Source organism: Megascapheus bottae, chromosome 2, assembly GCF_031878675.1.
Source record: "Megascapheus bottae isolate mThoBot1 chromosome 2, mThoBot2.hap1, whole genome shotgun sequence".
Classification (NCBI taxonomy): domain Eukaryota; kingdom Metazoa; phylum Chordata; class Mammalia; order Rodentia; family Geomyidae; genus Megascapheus; species Megascapheus bottae.
Genome location: NC_143510.1, coordinates 52,197,550 through 52,214,430, shown reverse-complemented (window position 1 = coordinate 52,214,430; position 16,881 = coordinate 52,197,550). Strand labels below are relative to the sequence as shown.

At 37.4% G+C, this 16,881-nt stretch overlaps 2 protein-coding genes across 2 annotated transcripts; both read right to left on the bottom strand.

The window, feature by feature from the left end:
• Positions 1 to 5,342: 5,342 nt before the first annotated feature.
• Positions 5,343 to 6,278, bottom strand: LOC150067002 (olfactory receptor 6C2-like). Its single transcript, XM_090356618.1, has one exon. It carries the CDS (start codon positions 6,276 to 6,278, stop codon positions 5,343 to 5,345), a length of 936 nt encoding a protein of 311 aa, XP_090212744.1.
• Positions 6,279 to 13,238: 6,960 nt separating this feature from the next.
• Positions 13,239 to 14,171, bottom strand: LOC150067001 (olfactory receptor 6C2-like). Its single transcript, XM_090356630.1, has one exon. The coding sequence runs from the start codon at positions 14,169 to 14,171 to the stop codon at positions 13,239 to 13,241; it is 933 nt and encodes a 310-aa protein (XP_090212756.1).
• Between the last annotated feature and the right edge of the window lie 2,710 nt (positions 14,172 to 16,881).

Genomic DNA, 16,881 nt, shown 5'->3' with positions numbered 1-16,881 from the left:
AGGGGTGAGAAACATAAACTATTTCTGTGTCCTGGTCCACAATGCTTTCCTTTAGTTAGTTAATATATATTTAATCTTCACTGAGCTCATGTATTTTCCCTGTGATTTTGGTATGAAAACAATGAAAATTCCTCTATTTATTTTTTTATTTCTGTTGAAGTTACAGAATTTCTGAGCAGAATTTTGTTTTCATGCCTGTATTGAGGCTTGAACTGAGGTCTTGGGAACTGTCCCGTAACAGTTTTGCTCAAGGCTGGTTACTCTGGCACTTGAAACAAACCTGCACTCCTAGTGTTTTGCTGGTTAAAGGAGTTAGGAGCATCATGGACTTCCTGTTTGGTCTGGCTTTGAACCCAGATCATCAGGTCCTGGTTTCCTGAGTAGCTAGGATTACAGGTATGAGCCATTGATGCGCAGTCTTGTTTTGTGTTGGTGGTAGAGTTGCTGTATCTGGTAAGCAGAAACGACCTCAAGTGATAGACCCTTTAATTCATGACCCTCAGCAATTTTATTTTTTATTAGACCTGGGGGTTGAATTCAGGGCCTGAACACTGTCCCTAAGCTCTTTGTGCTCAAGGCTGGAGATCCACTTGCAGTTTTATGGTGGCTAATTAGAGATAATAGTCTCATGCACTTCCCTGCCCAGGCTGGCTTTGAACTGTGATCCTCAGATTTTAGTCTCCTGAGTAGCTAGGATGATAGGTGTGAGTCACAAGTACCTGGCTCCTTTGCAACTTTTTTGTTTAGTTTTTTTTTTCCTCCCCTAATCCCATGTTTTATTTTTTTTTTTCTTTTTCACGGTGTTTTCTACATAGCTTGGAATAAAGGCATTCACCAACACACCAGTGTATTTGTTCAGATGGGCTCTGACTAACTTTCTCCTTTCACCTTAAGCTACAATACTATTCGTCTCTGTCTCTTGAATACCTGAGATTACAGGTATAGACCACTGTGTCTGTCTACAATGTTTTTTTTTGAATAAATGTTATTTTATTGAAACAGAATTATAAATAGTTTACCTTATTAATACATAGTACTCAAAAATATGATTTTCAGTTTTAGTTAGATCATTGGTCTTCTGTTTTTTAACTTTTTTATTGTAACTAATAGAGTGGGGTTACAGGTATATTCTCCAGGTAGAAGGTACATTACTTCTCACACATTGATATCCCTTCTCATGTTTTTGTCCCCATTTCCCTCCTCTCACCTCCTCCCTACATCTTGTTTTCCCACTTCCTTTTCCTATTTCAAATAAACAAACAAACGTATATGTAATATAGTAGATAACAAGGTCAGATTCTGTAACAATATGAGATTAACCAAGGGACAACAAAAGAGATAAGAAATAACATAATACATTAAGAACAACAAATAAAATTAAAAACCAGTGTCACTGAGATCTTCATTGGTGATACGCTCACAAATTCTCACATGAGAAAGTCTAAAGAATACCACATTAAGAAACATAAAATTACTGTGAATGCAATGCCAATAAACTGTCATACAATGGGTATTTTTAACTACAAAATATTGATAGAATTCTCTCATAACTTACCTTGTTGCTGCATACATGTTTTACCTGTCATCTTTCCAATTTGTAAGTTCTAGACACTTATTTTCTTGCTGATGTCTCTTGCGTTGATAGCTGTTTAAATTCATTTCTTTCTTAACATAGGTGCTTGCTTTGAGCAGTATTTTCTTCAACTCCGAATATGATTTCCAAATTCTCAAATATGCTCTTAATGCCAATCATACTACCAAATGCATCGTAAGCATAAGTAGAAATGAAACTTTTGCAAACCACATTGTATTTTGTTTCTTTCATGTATTCTTTACAAACTAGTATACTATAGTTAGAAAACCTGTGCTTTATGCTGGATACAGAAATAAACACTTTATTTCCACTATGTGTCTGCAGAAATATTCCCTCTAATACTGTATGTTTCCATCTTCCACTCCTGAGCCTCAGTCTCTAATTCCACTAGAAATACACATGTATAACATCAGTTTCTAGTTTGTAATTTCCCAAAGTTTCTCAGCACTCAAATTATGTTACTTACTCATTTTGTTTAAAGTAGTTGTATCAATATCAATATGCTATGCAACATAAAAAAGTTGAAAATAACATTTGGATTATCATCTTACTAATTTCTTTTGTAAATTGTAACAATCTAGATAAATCTATTTATTCAAGGCTTATAAAGCCCCAGTCTCAAGAAACATAATAAATGGTAGAATTTATTATTCTTATACTTCTGGCAATTAATTGTATATGATTTATGGTTTGCAATTATTCTTAGAGATATAATTTGAAAATGAGCATTATGTTGAAAACTAACTTATATGATCTTTAGTAGCCTAGGAACATACACTTTGCTTGAGATTTTCCTCTCTCATTGACTGCATCAACTTTCTCTCTGACCTTATAGATCCATCACCAATCAGGTGAGGAAACAGCTTTGGTTTTCTTTCTGTCATAGGAAAGTAGGTCTACAGCGTTTAAGGTACCTTTGAAATAGTGTTGTGAGTTCTTTTGCTTAATGACAAGATTCTCCAATTTTAAACTCCATATTTATATTATTTTCCAAATCCATAAGCAAGTTAATAAATGAAGGAGTCCATGGTTGAAAAAGCACTAATGAACCCTCTACATAATGAACTTGGGGAAAAGCCCTATCTGCTTTAGTAGCCATGGGAACGTAGCCTGTAGAGACCAAAGAAAGCACTAGCAGCATTGCATAGAGATTGTTGGGAACCTAATTGGAAACAAATGTAGCTCAGTTTTTTTCCATTCAGTCTTGTAAGACAGCTAAAAGATCCAGGTCTCCTTTTGGCTTTATTAGCTTACCAGTGAATAAATTCTATGTTAATATTTCAAACTCCCTTTCAGTTCTACTTTCATAATGTTCCCCTCATCGGGACAACTATGAAAGTTTTTCAGTAAAAATTAACAATTAATTTCAGCATATATTCCTAGGTTTTGAAACTATGCATTCTATAAGAGAGCTGGAACACATTTTAAAATGCATCCACATGTTTGTTATTTAATAGCCAAGAATCCCTCAGACTCTTGGAAGTCCATTCGATTTGAAATCCATTCTTTCTTTCAGATTTCAAACTTTGACTTATGATTTCTCCTGCAACAGAATTGCAGTCTATTCTACCTAATGAAAATATCATGTGTTACACATTTGTCTTACGATACAAGTAATACAGGAATATTTGAAGCTTATTTATTATATATACATTCTCTTGCTTTTTCTTTTCTTGTGTGCTTGTCCTTCCGTTTGAATTCTGAGCTTGAGGCTGTCCCCGAGTGCTCGTGCTCTATCACTTTGAGCTACAGATCGAGCCTCATGGGCCAAACAAATGTAGCAGTGATAGTCAGTAGACATTATGTGGAGGGTGAATGATACAACTTGTGGGTGAGGACAGGTTGAAAAAACCTGACTGATGTAACTGTAGCTCTCTGTATATCATCTCTCCAATAAAAATAAAATCTATTTTTTTAAAAAGGGTCTCGTGGTTTTTCTACTTGAGCTAGTTTTGAATCATGATCCTCAGGTCTTGGCCTCTAGTAGGTAATATTACAGGTATGAGCCATCAGTGCCAAGATATATACATATGTTCATGTTGACATAATTTTAATGACCTATAATTATTGCATATGGTTATGTTGATATATGTGTGTGATGTTGAATGATTAAATACAGGTAATTAGTGTATTAACCAGTTCATTTATTCTTTTTTGGGGGAGAGGATTCTAGAATATAGCTATTTTGTAATGTACAAGGCATTATGTTTGAGTATAGTCAATCTGCTGTTCAGTAGATACAAAAACTCATTTCTCTTGTCCAACTGAAACTTTGTATTCTTTGAACAACAACAGCAAAAGGAATATTAGAGTTTGCCCCTGGCTGAGAAGAAATGTGGAAAGAGATAAATGATGAGTAATACCTGACAGGTACAAGGTTCCTTTTGTGGGTCATTAAAAATGTTACAAAGTTAGATAATAGAGATAGACACAATTTTGTGAATACTACTCAACATCATGTACTTGAACAGTGATAATTTACATTTCAACTTTGCAGCACAAAAGTTACGTATAGTAAAAATGTTTTGTTGTTTATATTTTTTATTGCCTATTTTTAAGATGCACAATATGTTAGCAATATACATATTTTTGAGACACTCAGAATCTTCTTACCTTTGTCTGCACTCAGCTTATATTACATTTTATACTGAAAATGGATGAGAAATATGTTCTTTTATTTCATACAAAGAAGAAAACCTTTGAGATGACAAATATGTTAAAAATGTGCTTGACTTTAATATTTTAGATCGGAAGAGACAATCGTATTATTTCTGTGGCTAAAAATGTAAAAGTCCACTGGCAGTTCACGTCTGTCTTATTTTGCTAGATTCTCTTTATTTGGCTCTTTATATTCAAGTGAAGCTAGGTCTTATATTTTTGAAAGATATTAACATACCTACTATGTGATTTAAAAACATACTTCAGCCAGGAGTTTGGTCTAGTGGTAGAGTGCTTGCCTAACATGTATGAAGACTTGGACTCAATACCTCGATATCACATACATAGAAAAAGCTGGAAGTGGGGCTATAGCTCAAGTGGTAGAGCTCTAGCCTTGAGAAAGCCCAAGGACAGTGCTCAGGCCCTGAGTTCAAGCCCAGGATCGGCAAAAAACATTATTTCACTTTATTTTTTGGTAGTTGTGGTAGCAGGTACTTTGAATCAGGGCCTCTCACTGGTTAGGCAAGCACAATGGCACACCTTCAGTTCTCTTGGCTTTAAGTTTAGCTTTTATTTTTATTCATTTCTAAAATATTTTTATTAACATGGATCATATTTCAAATGTCATGTTTAACCCTCAGCTTAATTCTAATTATGTTCTAAAATCTATGTGCTGGCGATTGTATATAGAGAATCCCTTCTTGAATACTTGCTTGTTGAAGTTTAGTTTTTAGGTAGGCTCTTTTTGCATTTTTGTCTAAGGTTCATTGGATTGTGATTTTTCTACCTAAGGTCTCTTGCATACCTAGGGTATTAGCCATCTGTCGAGGTGCCTGATTTATTTGCAGAGATGGGGTTCTCACTAACTTTCGTGCCTCTCCAGTGGTAATCCTTCTGATCTGCTCTTCTTGAGTATCTAGAATACAAGGCATGAGCGAGTCACCATAGCCAACTTGAAAGGAAGTCATCTTCAGAGGGGCCTGTGGGGGAGATGTCCCCAGACACAGGTGGGTAAGAGTGTTTGGAAAAAGTTGACCTGCCTTGGGAACTTGGGGCATTTATTTCATGTTGGTTGAACTTCAACATTCTGCTAGTTCTTGGAAAATATGACGATCCTTTTGATGGAGTCACTACAGGCTTGTTTGACTTGTTTGTTCCTAAGTGTGTAAATGAAGGGGTTCAGCATGGGGGCGATGGACGTCATGAGAACTGTCACACCTTTGTTAATGGCCACTTCGTCTTTTGCTGAAGGTTTGATGTAGATGAAGATGCAGCTGCCGTAGGTGATGGAAACCACGATCATGTGGGATGAGCAGGTTGAGAAAGCCTTTTTCCTTTGCTGGGCAGAAGGGAACTTTAGGACTGTCTTGATGATATGACTGTAGGACAGAACTACACACATGAGTGTCATCATGAGAGTCAATACAGCACAGACCACCACCGTCTGTTCCATGAACCAAGTATCTGAGCAAGAGATTTTAAGAAGGGGAGATGCATCACACAGAAAATGATCAATGATATTAGAAGCACAAAACTCCAGGTTTAAGCCTAGGCTAAGTGGAGGGATTATGATCAACAAACCAGCCACCCAACAACAGCAGACAAGTCTTCTGCAGGCCATGCTGTTCATGATGGTCACATAATGCAGGGGCCTGCAGATGGCCACGTAACGGTCATAGGACATGGCTGCCAGAAGAAAAAATTCCGTTACACCAAAGAGGTCGGTAAAAAATACTTGAGTGACACAGGCATTGTAAGTAATCATCCTGTCACCTGTGGCTATGTTGTATAAGTATCGTGGGATGCTAGCCGATGTGAACGAGATCTCTAAGAAGGCAAAGTTCTGTAGGAAATAGTACATGGCTGTTCTCAGGTGAGAATGGACTAAGGTAAGGGAGATGATAGTCAGATTCCCAGTTACACTCAGCGTGTAGGCAAGGACAAGAAATATGAACAGCAGCACCTGAAGTCCTTGGTCATCTGTCAGTCCCAGCAGGATGAAAGTTGTTACTGTATTGTTCCTCATGGCTGATTTTAACATCCGATAGATCTGTATGTAATATTCAGAAATGGTTTGTTAGAGATGAGCTAGTTTTGATAGAGCACTCGGTTTTTCTTTTCTTTTTTTAAAATTTAAATGCATCCTCTAAGGATTACTTCTACTGTCTGTGGGTCTGTAAAGATGCTGTGTGAACACAGACTTTTTTTTAAACTCCAGAATTCTCAGATGAGGAAGAGTAGGTGAATGCAGTCATAATATTCAAGGTATATATGTGAAAACAGAACTAGGTAACTTGAGGGTCTGGGTGGAGTTACAGAAATGGAGAGAATGATGAAGGGGTGACACTGATCAACATATATTGTCCTCATAAACTAACATGTTAAATTGAAACACCTGTGAGCAGTTACTTTGGAGTAATAATAATAATTGTAATAATAACTTCACTCCAAACCTACACGTGCAATCACATACCTACAGGTTCCCTGATCTCCTCTGTATTTTTCCTACTTTTTCTGTTCCCCCCCAAAAATTTACTTCTAATTTATGATGTTGCAGAATACAGAATACTTTAATGCACAATATATGACACATACTATACATTCATAGTATTAGGAAATATTCTGATAAATAACTTCAGGCTATTTTGCCTGTTTTTAATAGTCTTCTTCCTTTCTTCCCCCAGCAGATCCTACTTTAATAATTTTTGCTGTGTGAAACCATCTTAACATAACACTAGAATATGGAAAATGACAAATGTGATTTCAAACAGAATAGGAATTATGGTCATATTCAAAGATGTTGACACCAGAAAACATAATTAATCAAATTTGGGGGGGGGGCTGAGTGCTGGTGAGTCACACATGTAGTCCTAGCTACTTAGGAGGCTACAGTCTGAAGGTCTTGGTATGAAGCTAGCTGGGAAAGAAATTCTTTGAGAACCCCCTTTTTTCCCTTGTTAGTCGTGGCACTTGAACTCAGGGCCTGGTAGCTGTCCCTGGGCTTTTTTGCTCACAGCTAGCACTCTACCACTTTGAGCCACAGCTTCACTTCTGGTTCTGGTGGTTAACTGGAGATAAGAGTCTTTCAGCTTTTTCTGCCTTGGCTGGCTCTAAACCACAATCTTCAGATCTCAGCCTCCTGAATGGCTAGGATTATAGGTGTGATCACCGGCACCTGCTTGATGAAATTCATGTCGAGATAACCAACAAAAAAGCTGAAATTAGAGCTTGCTCAAGTGGTGGAGCATTTGCCTTGAGTAAAAATGCTCAGAGAAAGTGCCCAGGACTTGAACTGAAACCCCAGGATGGACATTCCACACATAAAAGTTTTGATATCAACTTTACTTAAATTTTCTGTGAGCTGGAACTTATCATTAAATGTCATTTTTACTTTTGCTTTTAGAGATATTACCTTCCTTCCTTCCTTCCTTCCTTTCTCTCTCTCTCTCTCTCTCTCTCTCTTTCTTCCTTGCTCTCTCTCTTTCTCTCTCTCTCCTTCCTTCCTTCCTTCCTTCCTTCCTTTCTCTCTCTCTCTCTCTCTCTCTCTCTCTCTCTCTCTCTCTCTCTCTCTCTCTCTCTCCCCTCCTTCCTTCCTTCCTTCTTTTCTTTCTTTCTTTCTTTCTTTCTTTCTTTCTTTCTTTCTTTCTTTCTTTCTTTCTTTCTTTTTTCCTTCCTTCTTTCTTTCTTTCTTTCTTTCTTTCTTTCTTTCTTTCTTTCTTTCTTTCTTTCTTTCCTTTCTTTCTCTCTTTCTGTAGTGGGGCTTGGACTCTGTGCTTGGGCACTGTCCCTGAGCTCTTCAGCTCAAGGCTACCGCCCGACCCCTTGAGCCACACACTACTTCTGGTTTTCTGGTGGTTAACTGGTGATAAGAGCCTCATGTTCTTTAGTGGCTGGGCTGACCTTGAACCTTGATCTTCAGATCTCAGCCTCCTGAGAAGCTAGGATTACGGATGTGAGCCACCACCGAGCCCAGCTGTTTTCTTTCTTTTTTTCCCCTTGTTAATCTCATAGCAAAAAATAGAGAAGATACCTTATTTTGTCTGATATTTTGGCATAATGTTTTCTACAAACCTGTCTTCTAATCTCTCAGGTAACAGAGATTACATCATGGAATCCATTTATTCAGCTCTATTACCATTGGGGGGGGGGGGGGGGGGGGGGGGGGGGGGGGGGGGCATTAGTCAATGCTCAAAATATGATAAAAATTCTGCTTTCAAAATATATGTTTGACATTTGAAATGTGATGTAAAAAGCAATGTTAAACAATTCTTTAATAAAAAAAGAATATAAGTAATGTGGCTAGAGGGATGGCTCAGTGGTAAAACACCTACCTAGTGAGTGCAAGCCCCCAAGTCCACCAAAATGAAAGAGAAAAAAATATATGTTTGAGATGAGGACAGACATGGCTAATGAGGGATGTCACTTCTGTCAACTTGTCAGCCTTTTGGGGAACATATGGAATGTTAATTTTATGCATATATAATGCGAGACTGACAATATAGGTAACATACTTTTGGATAATAATCACATCTTAACATTTAAATGCCACCATTTTCTTGTGTATAAACATATTTCTACATGACCTGTATGTACCCAAAGAAACAATGTTCTATAAGTGTGAAAAAATAGTTTCCCGAATACAGAAATGATCACTTCCATTTCCTATTTTAAGGTATACCAGTTTTTATCTTCCAGAGCATAACTGAAACTTATGTTACATGAAAGTAAGCATAAGAATGAGGAATGACTTTATTGCACTTACTCTTAGGACTGCCAGTCATATTTTCTACTGGATGTTGAAGCTTGAAATATTAAAATTCTTAAGTAGGGAATGGCCATGGAGAATGTGGATTTTCTGGTGAACTTTTGGCCACATTGGCTGTGAGTCCACTGTTTAATCCATGACAACTCTTAAGATACACAGACATCTTAGAAATATCCACCTTCTACCGGTTTTGTGGGCGCCTTGGCTGCACTACCTTTACTGTCATCACTATCCCCCCCAATCTGGAAAATAAAAATACAAAAGAAAAAGAAAGGGTATTATAATATGAAGGATGTAAAGTGCCAAGAATCTTCTCCAGTTCAGGATAGCTGCTTCTCTGACTTCTCAGGACAATGAGCACATTACAGTATCTTGCCCAACATTTGCTTCATTTGATAACTGAATATAAACATCATCCCTCGTGACCTATACACAGTCATTAACGAGTCTTCCTCATAATCGAATCTGAGGTTAAATACATGTATAAGCAAGCTACCTTTAGCTTCTTTAGAGACAGTGTCCTTGGAGACTAGAATATACAGCAGCAGGGACTACAGAAATAAAACCTCAGCTCTCATCCACCTGAGTAGCTTGGTGATTAGACTATCTAAACTGAGGTTAAGCCTCTAAGACAATCTTAAGAAATCACCCCATTGCCTGACTTACTCATTATGACTAGGAAATTTTAATTAGACAAGAAGAAAAGGACAAATGTAAAATATATATAACCCATGATACTTAACTTACATATACTCTACATAATTCCAGACTTGTTCTACAGACATACCAATATCTTAATAACTACTATGTTTAGTTTATCCTAAAGGCATTTTTCACAATATGCTCTTACATTTTATCAAATCTTTTATTTTTTGTATCAGTTGAAATGGTCATATGAGTTTTATTCTTATTCTGTTGATTCAGTGTATTATATTTTAATCAGGATATATTGAATCATTTTTGCATTTTGTTGGACATTCAGACATATGGCTCCATGTAGAATTACTTTTGTTGACTTTTAGGTTTATTTCATTGTGGTCAGAGTAGATGAATGGCATTCATTTTTTTCCAAAACATGTTGAGGCTATTTTGAGATGTAACATATGGTTTATTCACAATGTTGTTTCATGTGCTGATGAGAATATGTATTCCATTGCTGGACAAAATGTCAAGAAAAAGAAAGCCAGGCATTAGCGGCTCTACCACTTGAACAACAGCACCACTTGTTTTTTAATTGGTGATAAGAGTCTCACAGGGGCTTTTTTAAGTTATATTTTATTGTCGGGATAATGTATAGAGGATTTATGGTAGTGGCTGCATTACTTCTCGAACATTGATATCCCTTTTCATGTTTTCATCCCTCTTCCCTCCCAATCATCCTGTTTTCCCTCCTTTCCTTCTCTATTTCAAACAAATAAATGGACATACAATATATCAGGTAACAAAGTCAGATACATTAACCACATGAGAATAACCATAAGGGGAAAAGAGAGAAAAGAAATAACTGTATATAGTACATTAAGAACAATCACAAAGATAAACCTCATTTCTATATCCTAGAGTTCATTTTGTTCAGTCTCATCCTATATGACCATACATAAATAGTTTTTGAGCTATTGTGATCCTCTGCTAGGAGAATCCTAGATGTAGCAGGGGCTTTGCCCAGGCTGGCTACAAATTGTGGTCCTCATATCTCAGCCATCTGAGTAGTTAGGATTATAGGCATGCACCACTGGTGCCTGGCTTTCTTTTTTCTTTTTAGTATTTAAAATACTGTATTTCAAATGATCTTTGAGTAGTTGTACAAAGGACGTTGAATACAACATTAGTTTGCTAGTACACTGCATCTTAATCATCTCCTCCATCTCTCCCAACCCCACCCATCTCAAGTTTCCTGGCTTCATTTTCACTCATGTACATTAAATACTATGAGTGCCTCCTTTCCTTTCTTTTCTCTGTTCATCTGATGTCTTTCCCTTGACCTCCTCCCAGCCCGACAACTCATGTTTCATCTTTGTGGCATTTCTCTTCTTAGTCTATAAGTTAGTTGTTTGAAAGAGTTACACAATTTTCATTGGTTATTTTTAAGATAGGGCTTTGTTTCCTAGCTGGACACATACCTGAGTCACTTTCCACCTGTTTTAGGTTTCACAGTATAGGTAGGATAGAGGTACATGCCTCGGGGCCCAGCTCTCAGTTGAGCTGGGGATCTTGTGAACTTTTCTCTGCCCGAGCTGACTACGAACCATGATCTTCCTAATCTAAGCTTCCCAAGTACCTATGATCACAGGCTGAACTACTAGTAGCCAACATAGCACAGTTATTTATTTTTTATTTTTACCCTCCTTGGTGAAAAAGACAAATGTTAGGCACTTTTAGTCAGCTATTTTGATAATATCCCTTGAATTAAAAAAATATCCTTCATATTCCATCAGATTTAAAAATTGATTTTCTAAAAATGTCTTTATTCCTAACTTTCCCATCAGTATTAAAAGTTGCTCACGGGGCTGGGAGCTGGTGGCTCATACCTGTAATCTTAGCTACTTAGGAGGCAGAGATCTGAGGATTGTGATTCCAAGCCAGCCTGGGCAGAAAAATCCGTAAGACACTTTATCTTCAATAAACTACTCAGAAAACCCGGAAGTGGCATATATTAATGCTTTAATATTGTCCAAAAAGATATAATAATAAAAGAAATAAAAATATCTTAATGCTTTAATGTCTATTAGCAGGGCATCATATACTGTATCATGTGCTGTAGTAAATGAAAGGTCAGAGCCAGATAAAAATAAATCTACTTGTGAGTGTGGTGGCTCACACCTGTAATCCTAGTTACTCAGGAGGCTGAGATCTGAGGATCATGGTTCAAAGCCAGCCTGGCACTAAAGTCTGTGAGAGTCTTATTTCCAATTAATCACTAGAAAACCAGAAATAGTGGCGCTGTGGCTTAAGGGGCAGGGTGGTAGCCTTGAGCTCAAGAGCTTAGGGACAGAGCCTAGGCCCAGAGTTCAAGCCCCACTACCAAACAAAAAAATATTATTTGATAATCTTTTACTCTGACTGGCATTACTTAACCCTTTTGTATTTCAATGTACTATGTGTAAAATAAAGCTAAGATAAAACATGCTTTTGAGAAGGGGTATCAATGTGTGAGAAATAATACAACTACTTTATGGAAAATGTAACTAACTTCTCTATATACTACCTTATACTATTTTATAAAAAATAAAATAAAATAAATAAAATGTAAAATGACAATGAATGTGTTATTAGTAGATATAAAACCAGAAAAAGATTTTATAGTAGAATTAGAAATTTGATAACTTAATAAAGTTATCTAAAAACATGTTTTATATATTATGTACTTATATATATTATATATATATATTTGCTACTTCATATAATGAAAAATCATAGGACTTTAGCTCTGTTCAGTGGTATTGGTGGTATTTTGGTAATTACTGTGGTAACCATTGCCATTTTACTAGAAAGGTAAACCTATTAGCAACATGATCACTTTAATCTATTCTCTAACATTAATATTAATATTAATGTTAATTCCATGTCCTGGAACTCTTCATCCCTATGGGATTATTGCTCATATTAAAAATGAAGTAGAGTCAGACTTCAGAGAACCTCCCCCCTCCCCCAGATGCTCCCTCACCCCCCCACCCTTCGTGCCCTGCCCCAAACTGGAGTTAGAAGAGGAAATTCCTAAGAATTAAGATGGCCTTTTTTGCCAGGGGGTGGGGGGGCACTAAAGTTTTATTAAAATTTGGTAAGGTCTGAGCCATTCTTTTGTTTCATGGGAGTGTATAATATGTAATTATTGAGAAATATAAACTTGCTAAAGATCTCTTGGTAGGAAGCAAAGGAATAAAATTTTGAAGACACATGAATAGCTTAGAATAAGTTAACTGATACCTTTGTCATAAAATTTTGGTTCCAATACTGAACCCACTTTTTTTCTTTTTGCTGCTCCTGGAGCTTGAACTCAGGGCCTAGGTACTTTGCATGAGCCTCTTTGTGCTCAAGGCTAGTGCTTTACCACTTGAGCCACACTGCTATTTTTAGTTTTTGAGCAGTTAGTTAGAGATAAGAGTCTCATGGAGACATTCCTGCCCAGACTGTATGAGGATTTGAGTAATCCTTGGATCTCTGCCTCCTGAGTACCTAGGATTCTAGGCCTGAAGCACTGGTGCCTGGCTTGAACCACTTTCTTTACTCCTTAAAGCCTAACACCATTCTTTTGACTGTGTTGCTGAAGGCCTGTTTCACCTGCTTGTTCCTCAAGGTGTAGATGAAGGGGTTCAGCATAGGAGCAATGGAGGTGATGAGGATGGTCACACACTTGTTGATGGCCATGGAATCCTTGGATGAAGGCTTCACATAGACGAAAATGCAGCTGCCATAGGTGATGGAAACCACAATCATGTGGGAAGAGCAGGTGGAAAAGGCCTTTGTCCTTTGCTGGGCAGAAGGGAACTTTAGGATGGTCTGAATGATGCATATATAGGAGAGTACCACACATATGAGGGTCAAGATAAAAGTTAACACAGCACTGGCTATGATCATCTGCTCTATGAGCCATGTTTCTGTGCATGAGAGCTTCAGGAGGGGGTAGGCATCACAGAGAAAATGGTTGATAACAGAGTCACAGAAATCCAGATGTAGGACAAGGTTGAATGGTGGAAATATGATCAGCAAGCCAGCTGCCCAGCAAGACAGGACGAGTCTCCCACAGATCCTGCTGTTCATGATGGTCACATACTGCAGGGGTTTGCAGATGGCCACATAGCGGTCATATGACATGGTGGCCAGCAGAAAGAATTCAGTTACACCAAAAAGATCTGTAAAGAAAATTTCAGTGATGCAGCTGTTGTAAGTGATTGCATTGTCGCCTGTGGCGAGGTTGTACAAGTATCTGGGCATACAAGCAGATGTGAATGCGATCTCTAAGAAGGCAAAATTTTGTAGGAAATAGTACATGGGCGTTTTCAGTTGTGGGTCCAGGATGGTGAGAGAGATGATGGTGAGGTTTCCTGTTACACTCAGCATGTAGGTGAGCCCCAGAAAGAGGAAAAGCACAGCCTTGAGTTGTGGGTCATCAGTGAGGCCCAGGAGGAGGAAAGTCGTGATGGTGTGATTTCTCATTATGGACTCCTGCCTTCTATTCCATCTGAACTGAAAATTCAGAGATATTTGAAATTACAGAATTCTGTTAACATCGCAGGACAATTAATTATGCAAAAGATTTTGACATAAAATTTTCTTTAATATGTTTATCAATTGTATCATTACGTGTGATATAGGTTCTGCACTGGTATATTCTCCTTTTCACTACTAATGAAGTGTTTAAAAAATGAATATCAGCTGAAACCTGTAGATTTGTGGTTTAATGCCAGAGTGGGCATGAAAAGCTGTGAGACTCTTATCTCCAATTAATCCTCCCCTACCCTCTGAGGAAAAGCTCTCAAAATGGGACTGTGGCTCAAGTGCTAAAGAACTACTACTGTTGAGCAAAAGCTCAGAGACAGTAATAGTTCCCAGGCTCTGAGTTCAAGACCCAAGATGGGTACACACACAAAAATGAATACCATGAAGAAACAACATGAGGGGTCAAGAGCGTGCGGGGGTGCACAGTAAAGGAAAGAGAAAGGGCGAGAAAATGCAGATATTTATCTAATAAATGAATTACATAACTGGAGGGTAAAGAATGAGGGAGAAAAATATGGTGGGAGAACCATGGGAGTGGTGGTATCGATCAAATTGCATCGTACTCAAACTTGACCTGGGATTGTCTTTGTATAACTACTTAATAAGTAAGTATTCAGGTTATTTTTTTAACCGAAATCATACTTCAACATGAGAATTTTTACTTTTGGTTCCCAGCTTGTCTGTATCTGTACATAGTATTAGAAGTAGCCATATAGTTCGGTTTTTCTAACTGAAGTCACATTCTAAAGTCTTGTCTTAGAGTTCTTGAACACTTCACTGCGTAAGTTTGTTATTGACAAAATATAATAGTAACCTTGGGTTCTCCTAGCAGAGGTTTACAATAGAGTAAAACCTAGATACATAAGGCCATATAGGATGATGCTAAATAAAAGGACCTCCAGTATATAGAAACAAAAGCCATATAATGTGTGATTGTTGTCCTTAATGTACTATGTTATTTCTCATCTCTTTTGCTGTCCCTTGGTTATCTCATATTGTTACAGTATTTCACCTTGTTATCTGATAAATTGTATATATGCTTATTTGAAATTGGATAGTGAAGGGGGGAAAACAAGATGAGGGATGGGGGTGTGGGAGAGAAATGGGGACCATGACATGAGAAAGGGTATCAATATTTGTGAAGTAATGCACCTTCTATCTGGTGAATATAATGTAACCCTTCTATTAATTACAATAAAAACATAATAAAAAAGAAAAGACAAGAGTGAAAATTGATAAATGCTGGAAAGGATATGGAGAGAGATAAAGGAACCCCCTGCAGTCAATGGTAATATGAATTATTTTAGCTAGAACACCAGCTATTATGGGACTCCTCCAAAAACTTAAATATAGGAATACCATATTCTCTAGTTATACCACATTTTGGGTACATATTAAAAAGACGGGTTTGGCGTACCAGGGGTATCTGTGCTCACATGCTTATTCTGATCCTCTTTTAGGTAGATATGGAATCAGCCAAATAGTTAAAGAACATATAACATATATACACATATATATGTATCACATACATACATACATACATACATACATACATACATTCATACATACATACATTCATACACAGACATGAATGATATTCGACCATAAAGAAGAATGACAATGGGGCTGGGAGTGAAAAAAAGAATGAGAATGAACTTCTGCTCCTTGGAAAAAATGGATAGAACTGATCAAAAGTTGAATTTGTTCAGTATTCATTATATGCACTACAGTTGAACTATTATACTAAACCTATTATAGCTCATCCTTGTTAATCTAAAAATAAAATAAAAATGGGACCAAGATTTTTCAGTTGTAATATTATTGCTATTTGGAAGCTCTGTGTTTTCTCCTTTAAACTGCTTTCTCTTCATTCTTTGTCCCCCATGAATAGAGTACATTTTCTAGTCATTGCTTACTGCTCTGTACCCCATAGTGTTTTTTGATTTTTTTTTTGCCAGTCCTGGGCTTGAGCTCAGGGCCTGAGCACTGTCCTTGGACTTTCTCAAGGCTACAGCTCTACCACTTGAGCCTCAGCACCACTTCTGGCTTTTTTCTATGTATGTGGTACGAAGGAATCGAACCCTGGTCTTCATGCATGCTAGGCAAGCACTTTAACCGCTAGGCCAAACTCCAGGCCCCCCCATAGTGTTTTGATGGCAACTTTGTTGTTTAGAATATTAAGAAGCTATGTTGGGGCATCACGTGTGAGGTTATACCACATTTTTTACAATTATTTTTAAGAGTTCCACTTGTTTAGCTGAGATTGGAGCACTTTGCACATTGTGGTAGCATTGTCATGAAGGTCAATAGTATAGGGGCTGGGAATGTGGCCTAGTGGTAGAGTGCTTGCCTAGCATGCATGAAGACCTGGGTTTGATTCTTCAGTACCATATAAACAGAAAAACCTGGAAGTGGCGCTGTGGCTCAAGTGGTAGAGTGGTTGAGCAAAAGAAGCTTAGGGAGAGTGCTCAGGCCCTCAATTCAAGCCCTAGCACTGAAAATTAACAAAACAATCAAGTTTAATATATTAATACATTCCCAAGCACTGCTTGCCTTTGTTGGATTAAAATGGAAATAGAAATATTACTCTTTTTTTTTTTTGCCGGTTATGGGACTTGAACTCTGGGCCTGGCACTGTCCTTAAGTT

What these genes read in the sequence shown, in the direction of transcription:
- LOC150067002 (XM_090356618.1), bottom strand. Translation starts at nt 6,278, where the DNA reads ATGAGGAACAATACAGTAACAACTTTCATCCTGCTGGGACTGACAGAT.
- LOC150067001 (XM_090356630.1), bottom strand. Translation starts at nt 14,171, where the DNA reads ATGAGAAATCACACCATCACGACTTTCCTCCTCCTGGGCCTCACTGAT.